A 17,678-nucleotide genomic window follows, 5' to 3' on the forward strand; every position below is an offset into this window, starting at 1 on the left:
ACAGTTCCGACGGGCCACAGCGAAGAATCGCATAGACCTCCTCAGAAGACAAACACGGGACGCAACCAACAGAGTACCCTTCGTCGTCCAGTACTTCCCCGGAGCGGAGAAACTACACCATGTTCTCCGCAGCCTTCAACATGTCATCGATGACGACGAACACCTTGCTAAGGCCATCCCCACGCCTCCACTACTCGCCTTCAAACAGCCACCCAACCTCAAACATACCATCGTTCGCAGCAAGTTACCCAGCTTTCAGGAGAACAGCGTCCACGACACCACACAACCCTGCCACGGCAACCTCTGCAAGACATGCCAGATCATCGACACGGATACCACCATCACACGAGAGGACGCCACCCACCAGGTACATGGTTCATACTCCTGTGACTCGGCCAACGTTGTCTACCTCATACGTTGCAGGAAAGGATGCCCCGGAGCATGGTACATTGGCGAGACCATGCAGACACTGCGACAACGGATGAACAGACACCGCGCAACAATCGCCAGACAGGAGGGTTCCCTCCCAGTCGGAGAACACTTCAGCAGTCAAGGACATTCAGCCACCGATCTTCGGGTAAGCGTTCTCCAAGGCGGCCTTCGAGACACACGACAACGCAAAATCGTCGAGCAGAAGTTGATAGCCAAGTTCCACACCCATGAGGACGGCCTCAACCGGGATCTTGGGTTCATGTCACGCTACACGTAACCCCACCAGCAAAAAGGGGAAAAAAAAGTTATGTTTTTAATATTCTCTCTCTCTCTCTCTCCCTGCCATTTGGGTTTCTTTCTGTCTGTCTGTGTAATTGACACAATGTATATCCAGTGTACTGGGACGTGCTGTTCTCCGTGACTGGCCTGTTTGAACATCAACGACACCTTTTGATTGGTGTGATGCTGTCCCAGCCTAGTATAAGATATGCGATTTGAGAACCTTTTCACTCATTCACCTGACGAAGGGGATAATCTCCGAAAGCTTGTGATTTTAAAATAAATTTGTTGGACTATAACCTGGTGTTGTAAGATTCCTTACATTTGTCCACCCCAGTCCATCACCGGCATCTCCACATCATTGCAGTTATACAGGGCCTTGGTGAGACCACATCTGGAGTAGTGTGTGCAGTTTTGGTCTCCTTATCTGAGGAAGGATGTCCTTGCCATGGAGGGAGTGCAACGAAGGTTTACCAGACTGATTCCTGGGATGGCAGGACTGACGTATGAGGAGAGATTGGGTCAACTAGGCCTATATTCACTAGAGTTTAGAAGAATGAGAGGTGATCTCATCAAAACATATAAAATTCTAACAGGACTAGACAGACTAGATGCAGGGAGGATGTACCCAATGGCTGGGGAGACCAGAACCAGGGGTCACAGTCTCAGGATACGGGGTATGCAATTTAGAACCGAGATGAGGAGAAATTTCTTCACTCAGAGGGTGGTGAACCTGTGGAATTCTCTACAACAAAAGGCAGTGGAGGCCAAGTCATTAGATGTATTCAAGAAGGAGATAGATATATTTCTTAATGCTAAAGGGATCAAGGGATATGGGGAAAAAGCAGGCACAGGGTACTGAGTTAGACGATCAGCCATGATCATTTTGAATGGCGGAGTAGGCCCAAAGGGCCGAATGGCCTACTCTTGCTCCTATTTTCTATGTTTCTATGTTTCTAGAATGGAAAACAAGTGTCCCTATAACCTAAATTACCAGTGTGAACATCCTTTATCTCAAACCTCATAACAGCACTTCCTACTGCGGCAGCTAACATTTCCCACACATCACAAGGTTCTTTAGAAATTTTACCTGTTTCAGTTTCAAAGATGGAAGTGTTTATACTCTGACAATAACCATCCATCGCTTTTACAGTTATGAAATATGATTGACTGCAGTGCAGATCTAGGAAATGACAGCTTGTCTCTGTTGTGTTACACATTGTTATGTGTCCGTCTTGTCCTTCTGCTGTTGTAACGTACCACACCGCACCATCACTCTTCTCCCATGACACGGACGTACTCTTGGTGTCACAGTCTAGATTGGTGTAAATATATTGGGGTGCACATGGGGCTGAAAAATACAGAAACACAGACCGGCTGTCACAGGACAAGAAATATCTTCAATCCAAGATGTTCAAAACCAGAAGTCACTGTCATTATTTTGTGCTTCTGAACAATATTTAATTCATTCAGATATTTTCTTTCAATAAAGGAAATCCCCTAACATATTTGACTGCACCTGTTGGAATAGTTACTAAAGAAAATCCTGGATTTTTATCAACAGGAAGTTTTTCTTTTGAAAATAAATGTCTTAATCTCATTCAAATATGGCGCTGGTCTCACAGAGAATTCCAACTAAAATCTCTGCAACCATCATTGTGTATAAAGATCAAGGCGCACTTTCACCATTCAGCATTTACACTTTACTCATTTGACTTGTGTTTCTATGGTTACACTTTCGGCTGTTGTATTTACAATCCTTCTCTGCTCTTATATTGGATGACTCATGGAACATAGCTGACATGAAGGTGCAAATATTTCCATAGGGCCACTTGTTGACCATTCCTGCTCACTGCACTCACGACTTTCTGTTGTCGTGGAACTACTTACACTGCAGCTCAATCTAAATATTTTGTGAATTTAATGGAGATTTTTATGCTGTGTAATATTCAACAAGAAATTTTCCGGGAATTTTCTCGAAGGTTCTTCCGATCAGCCATTGCAACTTCGGGGAAATGCATGGAACCCTTGGATAGACCCTGTGCACGGGGTTTCTGTAGAACTTCTGCCAAAGTTGCACCGGCCAATAGGGAGAACCCCTGAGGAAATTCCTGGTGGTTATCTTGGTGCATGAAGTCAGTAAATCTGAAACCAGCACAACCGGGAGGAAATTAGACCCATTGTTTATAAAGGAGAATATATTCATGTTTGATGCACCTTTCCTCATTTGTTTCTAAGCATAAATTGTATCAAAAAGCACTAGATGACCACATCAATGAAAAGGCATTACAGCCAAATAATTTTATTTAGACAGCAGGCCTCTGCCAAGCATATTATCGACTTCACCACCACTCTCCTCGAGGCCATCCTGCATTCCATCCTACAAAATTCCATCTCGCACAGTGCTCCTGTCAGCCCTGTCCTCCGGTGTCTCCCCATCCCCCAAAACATTGATTTCAAATCCATTGATGACCTCACTCCATCCTACTTCAGAAAACATCTCTAGTTCTTGATCCCAGTTTTCACCCCCTGCTCTTCTGATTCTCGATTACTTTGTGTTTCCTTAGCCCCCCTTCCCTCCCACCCACTCGTTCCGATCCACCATTGGAGACAAAGCCTTCAGCCTTCATAGACTTGCTGTCTGTAATTCGCTTTCTAAATAGCTCTGACTTGCTAACTCTCTACTTATCTTCAAAGGGCTCCTTAAAAGTTACCTCTTACACCTTGCCTTCAGACATGACTTCTAATGCTTCACCCAATTCCTGTTCAGTATCCAAATCCTCTGTCACAATGAAGTGTTTGGGGATATTTTATGTGGAAAGTTCTTTTATAAGTGAAATTGTTGTGTTTAATTAGTGGTGCCAGTTTTAAATCATCCTCTTCCATACCAAAGACTTACCAGAACTTAATTCAAATTTAGAGCTTTGTGAACTGTCACATACACCATCCAGTGCTGCTACAGTTAAATTATACATCTGTCCACACTGTAGATCATTTATTTGACACTCTCTGTTGGCTGTATCACATGATACCGTGTCCCCATCGCTTCCTTCTGCTGTTGCAGAATATGACACTGCACCTTTAGTGTGGGTCCATGACACAGAAGCATCGTTTGTGTTACAGTCCAGCTGGACATCGAGATTCTGTGGGATGCATGATACTGAAAAGAGCAGAAAGACCAGATGAAGAGCACTTGTCCAGTAGCTTCTAAACTTTATAGAATTGTTTTCTAACGGAAATCTTCATGCAAATGTATTTGATAGATTTTCTGATGAGCAAAATTTTGAACAATGCAGAAATCATTGTTCGTGAGATTGATACAGAAATTAGTGATAAGGGAAATTGCACTTCTCTTCAGTTACCTGTTTTCATTATGATGGAAGGACTTTCAGCACTGTCACATGAGTCATCCTGTGCATGAACTGTTATAGTGTAGGTCTCTCCACAGCACAGGTCAGTGATATCACACAATGTATCATTAGTGCTGCATTGTTGCACATTGCTTCCTTCTGCAGTCGCAGTGTATGATATCGCACCTTCACTTAACTCCCATGAGACTGCCATAAATCCAGCATCACAGTCCACATGAGCATCAACTTTCTGTGGGACACATGGTACTGCAAGAAGAAAATTCATAAACATCACCTACTGGAAAAATACTGAGTCGCATAACTGTCTATAAGATACAAAAATGACAATATTCCAACTAATTCTAGATTCTCGTGCAGAATTACCTGTTTTAATTGTAAAAGCAGAGCTGTGTGAGCTGTTACATTGCATGCGGATTGCCTGTACAGTTATATAGTAGTTCCGTCCACAATACACATCTGTGATCTCACATTCAGTGTTTGTGGCATTGCATGAGGCCCTATGGCCATTGCTTCCTTCTCCTGTTACAATGTATGACTCTGTGCCATTACTGGGATCCCAAAACACAGAAACATTATTACTTTCACAGTTTATGTGAGCTACCACGTTCTGTGGGATACAAGGCGCTGCAGAAAGGAGAAAACACTTTGTCGATTTAATGCTGCATACAAATGTCTAAAAGCTGCATAATATCAAGCATTACTGCGTCAGTACGAGCTTTGATCTGTATCGATAGGATTAACTGCTGGATGCTTGAGTTTGTAACAAAGAATAACTGTAGCAATTATCAATGTACAAAGTGTGAGGTGGTGCTTATTGATATACAGTTTTGTGACACTGTCAATTTTAAATTTTCCTGTCTTTTAATTACTTTTTTCTGTTTATTTTCATAAAAAGAAAACCAAGGTTTTACCTGTTTGTATTTCAAAAGCTGGACTTGGTAAACTGGTACAATTCTCATCCATTGCTAATATAGTTATACTGTATATCTGGCCACAAGGGAGGTCTGTGATCTCACAGTTTGTTTCTGTTGCATTGCATGGATACCTGTCTCCTTCCATTCCTTCTGCAATTGCGGTATAGAACATTGCGCCGTCACTCTGCTCCCACAATACTGACGTTGTTTGTGTTGTACAGTCCAAATAAGCACTTACATTCTGAGGACTGCAAGGGGCTGAAGATATCAGAGAAACAAGATGGATAAAGGCACAGTCAGCTTTTTACTGGAATTCAAGAATGTGCATTTACAAGTAGCATTTGAAAAATGTTAACATAAAGTCTGAAAGCTTTTCATTCTGTTGCCATGAAAAGGTGCTACGTGCAGGAAAAGTGAAATATCAGAATCTAAATGATCTTATCTGGTGACTATGTAAATTGTCTGCTGCTTTGAACAATGTCCCCTTCATTAGCACGATAATTCTATTAAGTGAGTCCAATCATCACTATTGCTTTCCATGTTCACTTGCCCTCTGAGAGATAAAACAGTGCAATGATTAATTCTGACCTCGGCTCACTAAACTGTCTACTTACTGAAAGATCAGCAAAGCGTATGTGAGGGCACGTGTGAAAGATATAGTATCCAGTTCGTAAGTTAAGGAGGTCACCTTGTTACATTTTCTGGGTTACACTATCATATATTGTACAAGAAAGATAAACCTAATTAACTAGAGACCAGTTAGTCTAATGTCAATTGTGGGCAGACTCTTAGAATCCATAATTTGAGGTAAAATTGGTGAGCATTTAGAAATGCATGGTTTATTCGAGGACAGGCAGCATGGTTTTGTTAAATTTACAACTATGACTTGCCTTTAACAGTTTTTTCAAGAAATGACTGATTGTATAGATAAAGGGAATTCAGCAAATTTGACACTCTGCACGCATTCAAACGGGAGCTGGACCGGTTCTTGACTGGGGCAGAGATCGCATCCGATGGGTGAGTGGTTTTACAGATATCACATGGTCCATGTGATCTCCTGGACTGATTTCGATAGCTTGAGGGGGTCAGAAAGGTATTTTCCAGGGTATTTTTTCCCTTATTGGCCCTGGGTTTTTCTCTTTTTTTTCCTCTCCCAGCAGATTACTTGGCTGTGGGACGATGTTGGGGGTGGGGGGAGGGGGAGAGGTGTGGTGAGTTGGGGCAGAGGGTTAGTAGGAAGCGTCCAGTCACGATGCTCCAGCCATCATGTGTGGGGCAGGCTTGATGGGCCAGCTGGTCATTTCCTGATGTCATTTTCATATATAAATATTTTAGTGGATTTAGTGGATGTGAATTTTCAGAAGGTGTTTGATAAGGTGTCTCATAAGAGGCTTGTTAGAAAAAATTCAGACATATGGTGTAAGAGGAAATGTAGCAACATGGATAGAAAACTGGTTGACTGAAAAGAAACAAAGAGCTAGTGTACATGGTATTGGTTGCATTGGAGAAGCGTTGGAAGTGGCACACCCAGAGGTCAGTGCTGGGTCCACTTTTGTCCTCCGTATATATGGATGCTTTGGACTTACTTTAGTATCATCAACACATCTGCTAAGAGGTTTGGCAAACAGCTAGGAAGACTGCAAAGGACTCCCTGAAGACTTAAAGAGCTTATGCGGATGGGCTGACAGGTGCCAGATGCAATTTATTATGGATAAGTAATACATTTTGGTGGGAAAATAAGGATTGAGAGTACATAATGGAAGACAGTGAATAATGTGGATGAACAGAGACACCTGGGGTAACTGATACTTTTTGCATAGTATTATAAGTCAACACACTGCAGTACTATACTAGTTAACAAAAAATGCTGGAAGCTTATTTTTTTGGTCTACGTAGTACAGTATGTCAGTAAAACAAGGAATTACCTGTTTGAATTTCAACTATTGAGCTCTGAGATTGGTTGCATGTGCTGTCAGATGCAATGACATATACAGAATATAACTGGCCACACAGTAACATGGGCGTTCTACATGATGTTTCTGATGTTCTGCACGACTGGATGTTCCCATTGGGTCCTTCAGTAATGGCAGTGTACCAGAGTGCACCTTTACTATAGTCCCACGACACCAAAGCAGTATTTAGGTTACAATCCAGTCTTACATCTACATTCTGTGGGTTGCAAGGGACTGAAAAACACCAAAAAATTTAAAATGAATGTAAGACAATAGAATCAACCATCAGTGTAAGTTCAAATAATTAAAAGGATGGATGAATTTACTAAATAGTCAATAATTCCACTCACCTTGTCATTGTAAAAACACAGGAAACAGAATAGGAAATTACAGAATAAAGGGTGTAGTCTGTGCATCACTCATCAATTACTGGCACTGACTAAAACAATAGGATGTTTTGTCATTATCTGCCAGCATTGACTGGGCCATTTTAATAGTTCCCATTCATTTTTCTTCGATCTCATTGACGCTGACATTATGCCGAAACTTACATCAGTTTCTACACTGAGCTGGTCAATGGGAACTAACACCCAAATTTCCTGTGGAGCTCATTTCCACATGCCGGAACATAAAAACTGGTGCAAAACAAGTGCAAGTGCACCATCACCAATAGGAGTGATAGCGCGAGTATAAAAAGACACGTGCTGGCTTCTCCCATTGTGCCTCTTGCATCTGCTGCACCTCTTCCTCCTCTATTATTGTGCAGAACAGGGATATACCTATTGGGAAGGCCATTCCAGCAACTTAGTCTTTCAGATGGGTTATCTTTAGACCACTTTTTATATATTTTCATTACATTTGGCTTCCTCCTTCCTTCACATGAAGCCCCAAGGATGTTCACTAGGATGAGAGTGAGTTCAATAGCCACTTCCTAAGTACCCGGCTGTGCAGGATGTGACTCAGGATTCCAGAATTTTTGGCTAACACTAAAATTTAGTATTTGTCAAGGTGGGTATCCCAATAATTACATTTGTCATTTCCTTTGGGTTGAGGTGAAGGTGAAGGGGGGGGGGGGCAGTGTGCTTAGCCTAGAAGTTGGGAAAATATTGCTGGAACTCTCCATACAGTTTTGGAAAATGTTAGCAACTTTATCCAGAACCTGGATCAGTGAAAACATTTTAGATTAAAGAGGATACAAAATCAACATAAGAACATAAGAAATAGGAGCAGGAGTAGGCCAATCGGCCCCTTGAGCCTGCTCTGCCATTCAATAAGATCATGGCTGATCTGATCCTAACCTCAAATCTAAATTCATGTCCAATTTCCTGCCCGCTCCCCGTAACCCCTAATTCCCTTTACTTCTAGCGTATTCCTATTGCTGAGTTGTCAGACCAAATACATCAACGACATAAAGAGTAACTCCAGCTGTGGTCTCTAATAGGAGTTCGACTATATAACCTGCACCATGCACAGAGACCCATTTAACAAGACCATAATTAAAAACATTAAAAAACACACATTTAAATATGAGAGTAAACTAGCAGGGAACATAAAAACTGACGGTAAAAGCTTCTATAAATATGTCAAGAGAAAAAAATTAGTGAAGACAAATGTAGGTCCCTTACAGTCAGAAATGGGGGAAATTATAATGGGGAACAAAGAAATGGCAGAACAATTAAACACATACTTTGGTTCTGCCTTCACAAAGGAGGACACAAATAACCTCCCAGAAATGTTAGGGAACCAAGGGTCTACTGAGAGGGAGGAACTGAAGGGAACCAGTATTAGTTAAAAAAAAGTGCCAGGGAAGTTAATTCTTCACTCAGAGGGTGGTGAACCTGTAGAATTCTCTACCACAGAAGATAGTGGAGGCCAAGTCATTGGATGTATTCAAGAAGGAGATAGATATATTTTTTAATGCTAAAGGGATCAAGGGATATGGGGAAAAAGCGGGAACAGGGTACTGAGTTAGACGATCAGCCATGATCATTTTGAATGGCGGAGCAGGCCCAAAGGGCTGAATGACCTACTCTTGCTCCTATTTTCTATGTTTCTACGTTTAAATAGTGCCTGTGGAACAAAAGAATATTTCTGCTGGATTTCCTGACCTTTATACCTTGTCCATTAGCAACCAAATTCGAGATGGTAGCAAGCTGAAAATCCCCGCCCCACATTTAAATACTGCCTGTGGAACAAAAGACTTCATTTATTAAAATGCCACACAATGTCTTGTGGAAATAAGTGATACCTGCATGTACATTCACCACTGCACTTTGGGGACTTTTACAGATGTTGTCCATTGCGAGAACAGAGATTGTATAAAATTCACCACACTGCAGATGTGGGATTTGAGCCTTTGTATCGCTTGTGTTGAATAAAGCTGCGACTTGTTGACTATCTCGAGCGGTCACAGTGTATAACTTTGCTCCATCGGTGTCATCCCATGAGAAGGAGACCGCGTTCGAATCACAGTTCAGCTCAGCTGTTAGATTCTCAGGAGTGCACGGTGCTAGTTAGAAAATACAAATAAATATCAATCATCTCTCTTTCTCATAAATATCACAATAAATTAATGTAAAACTATTTCCAAAATGGATATTATTTAAGGATTAATAGCATTACCGGTTTGGATTTGGACAGAAGTACTTGAAATGCCATTCCGACTATAACTCAGTGTTGTCACAGTTATGTTATAGGACTGTCCACAGTGTAAATCCAGCATTTCATAGCGTGTCTCTGTTGCGTTGTGTGAATGTGTATGTCCATCACTTCCTTCTGCAGTTATATCATATGACATAGCCCCATTAGACCGTCCCCATGATACTTCTACTCGATTAGAATTACAGTCCACATTCGCAATTATTTCATCTGGGGCACAGGGTGCTGTAGAAAAGGAAAAATAAACATTAATATCCATAAGGTTAATGTGAGAAAACTTTTTGGACAAATGGTCCTTGTCAACAGCTCATAGAACGTAATTAACCTCGATAAAGCAGTCACCTTTATATTCCACATTGTGACCACTCGATTCAGCTGTTATGTTTTAGGGCCAACAAATTCCAGCTCGGAATTCTAGGTCACTATGGTCAGCAGCCAGTTCGATTCTCAACTCTCCAACTGTTTTCTCTGAATGTTGAACCTTTGTATCAATGCTGCCAGATGGGATAGAAGGATGATGATTCTGAAATCCTTTGTTTATTGCTGGTATCCGCAGTGACTGGTGAAGGTTACTGTGTGGAGGCTGAACGGGGATGAAATCAATGGATCATGGGGCTGTACTCATGCCGCTGTCCACAGTAGCACCCTGGAACCCCACTGAAGGATGGAAGCTCCTGGACAGCAGGCTGGTACATGTGCTATTCATTTAGGTTGGCAGGACAGTGATTCTGTGTCCAGGTTTAGTTTTGGCACAGATTATTATTAAAGTAGGCACTTCTGAATTACGACCAATTGGGTCGGTCCAGTGGGTGGCTGAAACAGACAGGTGCCTCTCTCTATACTAATACTATAACTCAATATTGGGGTCAATTTTTAACCTTACCCATCCGTTGGTAACTAGGTGAGTGGGCAATTAAAAATCAGCTAGTCAGAAAGTTGTATGACTCAGTTGATAGGTCAATGCAATACTGAGGCAGGGCTGGTTGTCCAAGTGCTGTCTTTTCAATAAGGGTTTAAACCTGCGTCTGTCATTTCTGTTCCAGTTGAAAGATCCCACAGCACATTTTTTGAAGAGCCAGGCGTTGTCTCACCAGGGAGTTGTCCCTTACTAACACCATCAAAACAGATTAACTTGTAATTCAGTTCAGTGACTGTTTATGAGACTTTGCTGTGTGTAAATTGGCAGCTCAATTTTCCTACATAACGACAATGACTGCACTTCAAAAGTAATCTCTTGATTGTGAAGTGCCTTGAGATGTCCTGAGGAGATGAAAGGTGTTATATAAATGCAGGTTCTTTCTTTTTTACATTACCTGTCCGAATCTCACAACTGGAGCCTTGGAAACTACTGCAGTTTTCACCAAAAGCGACTACAGCGATGTTATATATTTGGCTGCAGTGAAGATCTGGGATTAGACAGTTTGTTTCTGACGTGGTACAGGTGGCTGTGTGTCCATCACTCCCTTCTGCTGTTGCAGTATATGACACTGTGCGATTACTCGGCTCCCATGTTACAAAGGCAGTGACAATCTCACAATCAGCTTGAACATTCTGAGGGGGGCATGGTACTTTGGGGGGGGAGGAAAGAGAAATGAGATGTCATGAATTAGTGATATCAGTGCAGAGTTCCAATGATTTCCTTTGATTCCAAACTCAGAAAATAAACACCCAAGTGGAGAACCCTAATAACCGTGGAAGAATTAGATTCCCATTCAGAGACACTGAATTTGAATTCAACATGCACTGTAATTCCTGAATGGGCCCTTTGTCCAATGCTGAGTTTCACCAGTTTGTTTGCTTGGCTCTCGAGAGGCTGCCTCATAGTGGAAGGGAAGAAGGGGAAAATCTCTTCTTCCATCCTAGAAATAGAGCCTTGTAGTCCCTAATATAAAGTATTAATGTTAGCATCTGGATAGAAACCCATTCAAAATCTCTGTTGAATGAGGTCACCACAGAGGGGAAGCTAAGTGTCCCCATAACCTCCTAAATTACCATTGTGACCTTCCTGGATCTCAACCCTCAGAACAGCACTTCCTACCGAGCCAGTGTAATGTTTCCCACACATCACAAAGTTCTTTAGAAATTTTACCTGTTTCAGTTTCAAAAATGGAAGTGTTTATACTCTGACAATAACCATCCATCGCTTTTACAGTTATGAAATATGTTTGACTGCAGTGCAGATCTAGGAAATGACAGTGTGTCTCTGTTGTGTTACACATTGTTATGTGTCCGTCTTGTCCTTCTGCTGTTGTAACGTACCACACTGCACCATCACTCTTCTCCCATGACACTGACGTACTCTTGGTGTCACAGTCCAGATTGGTGTAAATATACTGGGGTGCACATGGGGCTGAAAAATACAGAAACACAGACTTGCTGTTACTGGGCAAGAAATATCTTCAATCCAAAATGTTCAAAACCAGAAGTCATTGTAATTATTCTTTGCTTCTGAACAATATTTAATTTGTTCAGATATTTTCTTTCAATAAATAAAATCCTCTAATATATTTGACTGCACCTGTTGGATTAGTTACTAAGGAAAATCCTGGGTTTTTATCAACAGGAGGGTACATCAAGTTAGATCAAAGCCAAAGCACAGAAACAGGCCATTTGGCCCTACTAATCTATGCTTGTCTTTATGCTCCACACGAGCCTCTTCCCTCCCTACTTCATCTAACCGTATCAAGATAGCCTTTTATTCCTTTCTCCCTTATGTGTTTATCTAGCTTCCCCTTAAATACATCCATGCTATTTGCCTCAAATACTCCTTGTTCCACATTCTAACCACTCTCTGGGTAAAGAAGTTTCTCCTGTATTCCCTATTGGATTTATTACCAACTATTTCATTCTTATGCCCTCCAATTTTGGACTCCCCACAAGTGGAAACATTTTCTCTATGTCTACCCTATCCAAACCCTATCATTATCTTAAAGACCCCTATAAGGTCACCCCTCAGCCCTCTCTTTTCTGGAGAAAAGAGCCCCAGCCTATTCAGCCTTTCCTGACAAGGCTATCCTCTCAGTTCTGGTATCACCATTGTGAGTACTTTTTGCATCCTCTCCAATGCCTCTATATCCTTTCTATAATATGGAGACCAGAACTGTACCCAATACTCCAAGAGTGGTCTAAACAAGGTCCTATAAAAGTTTAACATAACTTCTTTGCTTTTCAATTCTATCCCTATAGAATTGGACCCTCGTTCTTGATTTGCCTTTTTTATGGCCTTATTAACCTGTGTCGCTATTTTAGTGATTTGTGTATCTGTACCCCTAGATCCCTTTGTTCCTTTATCCTGTTTATTATCCGAGCAATATGTAGCCTCCTTATTCTTTCTACCAAAATGCACCACCTCACAATTATCTATATTGAAATTCATTTGACAATTGCACGTCCATTCTGCAAGTTTATTAATGTCCACTTGCATTTTGACGCATGGTGTTGTCCTCATATTTTGAAATTGTACTTCCGATTCCCAAATCCAAATCATTAACATAAATTGTGAGCAACAGTAGTACCAACACCAATCCCTGTGGAACACCCACGTCTCACCTTTTGTCAGTCTAAGTAACTGGGTGGTGAGTGTCTGGAACGAGCTGCCAGAGGCAGTAGTAGAGGCGGGTACAATTTTGTCTTTTAAAAAGCATTTGGACAGTTACATGGGTAAGATGGGTATAGAGGGATATGGGCCAAGTGCAGGCAATTGGGACTAGCTTAGTGGTATAAACTGGGCGACATGGACATGTTGGGCCGAAGGGCCTGTTTCCATGTTGTAAACTTCTATGATTCTATGATTCTACCTTTAGCCCCCACTCTCTTTTCTGTTTTGTAGCCAGCTTTCTATTCATTCTGCTACTTGTCCACTGACTCCACATGCTCTGACCTTATCCATGAGTCTACAATGTGCTACCTTATCGAAGGAATTTTGAAAATCCAAATATATTACATCCACTACGTTGTCCTTGTCTACTCTTTGTTACTTCTTCATAGAATTCAATAAGTTTGGTCAAGCATAACTTTCCCTTCTGAGATCTGTGCTGACTATTCTTTATTTAATTTTTGTTCTCTAGCTGTCTTTCTATTAACTCTTTGAGTAATGATTCCATTATCTTTTCTACCACCGACATTAAGCTAACTGGTCTATTGTTCCCTGGACGTGTTCTATCTCCCCTTTTAAATATAGGAATAACATTAGCTGTCTGCCAGTCCTCTGACACTATTCCCTTTTCTAATGAATTTTTATATATATGTAATAGTGCCTCAGCTATCTCCTCCCTAACTTCTTTTAATATTCACTGAAGCAATCCATCTGGACCAGGGATTTTATCCGCCTTAACATTGATTAGTTTATCAACGATCTCCCCCCGCTTTCTATCTTAAATGTTTTAATATGTTTTTAGATCTCTTCTTTTAATGTCCTGCCCACCATATTAGTCTCCCTGGTAAATACTGAGGCAAAGTATCTATTCAATATTTCTGCCATTTCGCTATTGTTACCTGTGAGTTTATCTTGTGCATTCCTTAGTGGTCCTATCCCTATTCTGATTATTTTTATGTGTCTGTATAATACTTTACTATTTCTTTTTATATCTTCCACTTGTTGACTGTCCCTTCCTGCTCACTGCACTCATAACTTTTGTTGTTGTGGAACTACTTACACTGCAGCTCAATCTAAATATTTTGTGAGTTTAATGGAGGTTTTTTTTATTCATTCATGGGATGTGGGCATCGCTGCCGAGGCCAGCATTTATTGCCCATCCCTAATTGCCCTTGAGAAGGTGGTGGTGAGCCGCCTTCTTGAACCGCTGCGGTCTGTGTGGTGAAGGTTCTCCCACAGTGCTGTTAGGGAGTTCCAGGATTTTGACCCAGTGACGATGAAGGAACGGCAATATATTTCCAAGTCGGGATGGTGTGTGATTTGGAGGGGAACGTGAAGGTGGTGTTGTTCCCGTGTGCCTGCTGCTCTTGTCCTTCTAGGTGGCAGAGGTCACGGGTTTGGGAGGTAGAAGCCTTGGCGAGTTGCTGCAGTGCATCGTGTGGATGGGACACACTGCAGCCACAGTGCGCCGGTGGTGAATGGAGTGAATGTTTAGGTGGTGGATGGGGTGCCAATCAAGTGGGCTGATTTGTCCTGGATGGTGTCGAGCTTCTTGAGTGTTGTTGGAGCTGCACTCATCCAGGCAAGTGGAGAGTATTCCATCACACTCCTGACTTGTGCCTTGTAGATGGTGGAAAGGCTGTGGGGAGTCAGGAGGTGAGTCACTCGCCACAGAATACCCAGCCTCTGACCTGCTCTTGTAGCCACAGTATTTACATGGCTGGTCCAGTTAAGTTTCTGGCCAATGGTGACCCCCAGGATGTAGATGGTGGGGGATTTGGCGACGGTAATGCTGTTGAATATCAAGGTGAGGTAGTTAGACTCTCTCTTGTTGGAGATGGTCATTGCCTGGCACTTGTCTGGCATCAATGTTACTTGCCACTTATGAGCCCAAGCCTGGATGTTGTCCAGGTCTTGCTGCATGCGGGCTTGGACTGCTTCATTATCTGAGGGTTTGCGAATGGAACTGAACACTGTGCAATCATCAGCGAACATCCCCATTTCTGACCTTATGATGGAGGGAAGGTCATTGATGAAGCAGCTGAAGATGGTTGAGCCTAGGACACTGCCCTGAGGAACTCCTGCAGCAATGTCCTGGGGCTGAGATGATTGGCCTCCAACAACCACTACCATCTTCCTTTGTGCTGGGTATGACTCCAGCCACTGGGGAGTTTTCCGCCTGATTCCCATTGACTTCAATTTTACTAGGGCTCCTTGGTGCCACACTCAGTCAAATGCTGCCTTGATGTCAAGGGCAGTCACTCTCACCTCACCTCTGGAATTAAGCTCTTTTGTCCATGTTTGGACCAAGGCTATATGAGGTCTGGAACCGAGTAATATTAAACAACAAATTTGCCGGGAGTTTGCTTGAAGGTTCTTCCGATCAGCCATTGCAACTTCAGGGGAAATGTGTGGAAACCTCAAACAGACCCTGTGCATGGGGTTTCTGTCGAACTTCTGCCAATGTTGTACCGGCAAATAGGGAGAACCCCCGAGGAAATTCCCGGCGGTTATCTTGGTATATGAAGTCAGTAAATCTGAACACCAGCACAACAGGGAGGAAATTAGACCCATTGTTTATAAAGGAGAATATATTCATGTTTGATGCACTTTTCCTCATTTGTTTCTAAGCACATGACATTACCGCATAAATCGTATCAAAAAGCCACTGGATGACCATTTCAATGAAAATGCATCACAGTCAAATAATTTTATTTAGACAGTAGGCTTCTACCAAGCATATTATCAACTTCACCACCACTCTCCTCGAGGCCATCCTGCACTCCATCCTACAAAACTCCAGCTCACATTGTGCTCCTGTCAGCTCTGTCCTCCGGTATCTTCCCCATCCCCCAAAACGTTGATTTCAAATCGTTGATGACCTCACTTCATCCTAATTCAGAAAACATCTCTAGTTCTTGATCCCAGTTTTCACCCCCGGCTCTTCTGATTCACGATTATTTTGTGTTTCCTTAGCCCCCCTTCCCTCCCACCCACTCGTTCCGATCCACCATTGGAGACAAAGCCTTCAGCCTTCATAGACTTGCTGCCTGTAATTCTCTTTCTAGATAGCTCTGACTTGCTAACTCTCTACTTATTTTCAAAATGCTTCTTAAAAGTTACCTCTTACGCCTTGCCTTCAGACACGACTTCTATTGCTTCACGCAATTCTTGTTCAGTATCCAAATCCCCTGTCACAATGAAGTGTTTGGGGATATTTTATGTGGAAGGTTCTTTTGTAAGTGAAATTGTTGTGTTTAATTAGTGGTGCCAGTTTTAAATCATCCTATTCCATACCAAAGACTTACCAGAACTGAATTCAAATTTAGAGCTTTGTGAACTGTCACATACACCATCCAGTGCTGTTACAGTTAAATTATACATCTGTCCACAATGTAGATCATTTATTTGACACTCTCTGTTGGCTGTATCACATGATACCGTGTCCCCATCGCTTCCTTCTGCTGTTGCAGAATATGACACTGCACCTTTAGTGTGGGTCCATGACACAGAAGCATCGTTTGTGTTACAGTCCAGCTGGACATCGAGATTCTGTGGGATGCATGATACTGAAAAGAGCAGAAAGACCAGATGAAGAGCACTTGTCCAGTAGCTGCTAAACTTTATAGAATTGTTTTCTAACTGAAATCTTCATGCAAATGTATTTGACAGTTTTTCCAGCAAGCAATATTTTGGACAGTGCAGAAATCAGGGTTAGTGAGATTGATACAGAAATTAGTGATAAGGGAAATTGCACTTGTCTTCAGTTACCTGTTTTCATTGTGACGGAAGGATTTTCAGCACTGTCACATGAGTCATCCTGTGCATGAACTGTTATAGTGTAGGTCTCTCCACAGTACAGGTCAGTGATTTCACACAATGTATCATTAGCGCTGCATTGTTGCACATTGCTTCCTTCTGCAGTCGCAGTGTATGATGTCGCACCTTCACTTAACTCCCATGAGACTGACATAAATCCAGCATCACAGTCCACATGAGCATCAACATTCTGTGGGACACATGGTACTGCAAGAAGAAAATTCATAAATATCACCTACTGGAAAATTACTGAGTCACATCACTGTCTATAAGATACAAAAATGATAATATTCCAACTAACGTGTGTATATTTTAGAATTTCTTATTCTAAATTCTTGTGTAGAATTACCTGTTTTAATTGTAAAAGCAGAGCTGTGTGAGCTGTTACATTGCATGCGGATTGCCTGTACAGTTATATAGTAGTTCCGTCCACAATACACATCTGTGATCTCACATTCAGTATCTGTTGCATTGCATGAGGCCCTATGGCCATTGCTTCCTTCTGCTGTTACAATGTATGATTCTGTGCCATTACTGGGATCCCAAAACACGGAAACATTATTACTTTCACAGTTCATGTGAGCTACCACATTCTGTGGGATACAAGGCACTGCAGAAAGGAGAAAGCACAGTATGGAATCCTTAAACTGTTGTAGAT

At 41.9% G+C, this 17,678-nt stretch overlaps 1 protein-coding gene across 1 annotated transcript; it reads right to left on the reverse strand.

Moving 5' to 3' along the window:
• Positions 1–4,787: 4,787 nt before the first annotated feature.
• LOC137324910 (fibronectin type III domain-containing protein 7-like) lies at positions 4,788–17,415 on the reverse strand. Its single transcript, XM_067989601.1, has 10 exons — positions 17,370–17,415; positions 16,973–17,227; positions 16,510–16,770; positions 11,696–11,956; positions 10,920–11,174; positions 9,571–9,831; positions 9,197–9,457; positions 6,922–7,182; positions 4,994–5,254; positions 4,788–4,855 (listed from the first exon to the last, which is right to left on the reverse strand). The coding sequence occupies exons 1-10, from the start codon at positions 17,413–17,415 to the stop codon at positions 4,788–4,790; spliced, it is 2,190 nt and encodes a 729-aa protein (XP_067845702.1).
• Between the last annotated feature and the right edge of the window lie 263 nt (positions 17,416–17,678).

The sequence above is a fragment of the Heptranchias perlo genome, chromosome 9 (assembly GCF_035084215.1).
Source record: "Heptranchias perlo isolate sHepPer1 chromosome 9, sHepPer1.hap1, whole genome shotgun sequence".
In the NCBI taxonomy this organism is placed as follows: domain Eukaryota; kingdom Metazoa; phylum Chordata; class Chondrichthyes; order Hexanchiformes; family Hexanchidae; genus Heptranchias; species Heptranchias perlo.

What these genes read in the sequence shown, in the direction of transcription:
- LOC137324910 (XM_067989601.1), bottom strand. Translation starts at nt 17,415, where the DNA reads ATGCAATGTAACAGCTCACACAGCTCTGCTTTTACAATTAAAACAG. An exon ending in CATTTTTGAAACTGAAACAG is followed by an intron (nt 11,175 to 11,695) that starts GTAAAATTTCTA and finishes CCCCCCCCAAAG; the next exon opens with TACCATGCCCCCCTCAGAAT. An exon ending in TTCTGTCCAAATCCAAACCG is followed by an intron (nt 9,458 to 9,570) that starts GTAATGCTATTA and finishes TTTTCTAACTAG; the next exon opens with CACCGTGCACTCCTGAGAAT.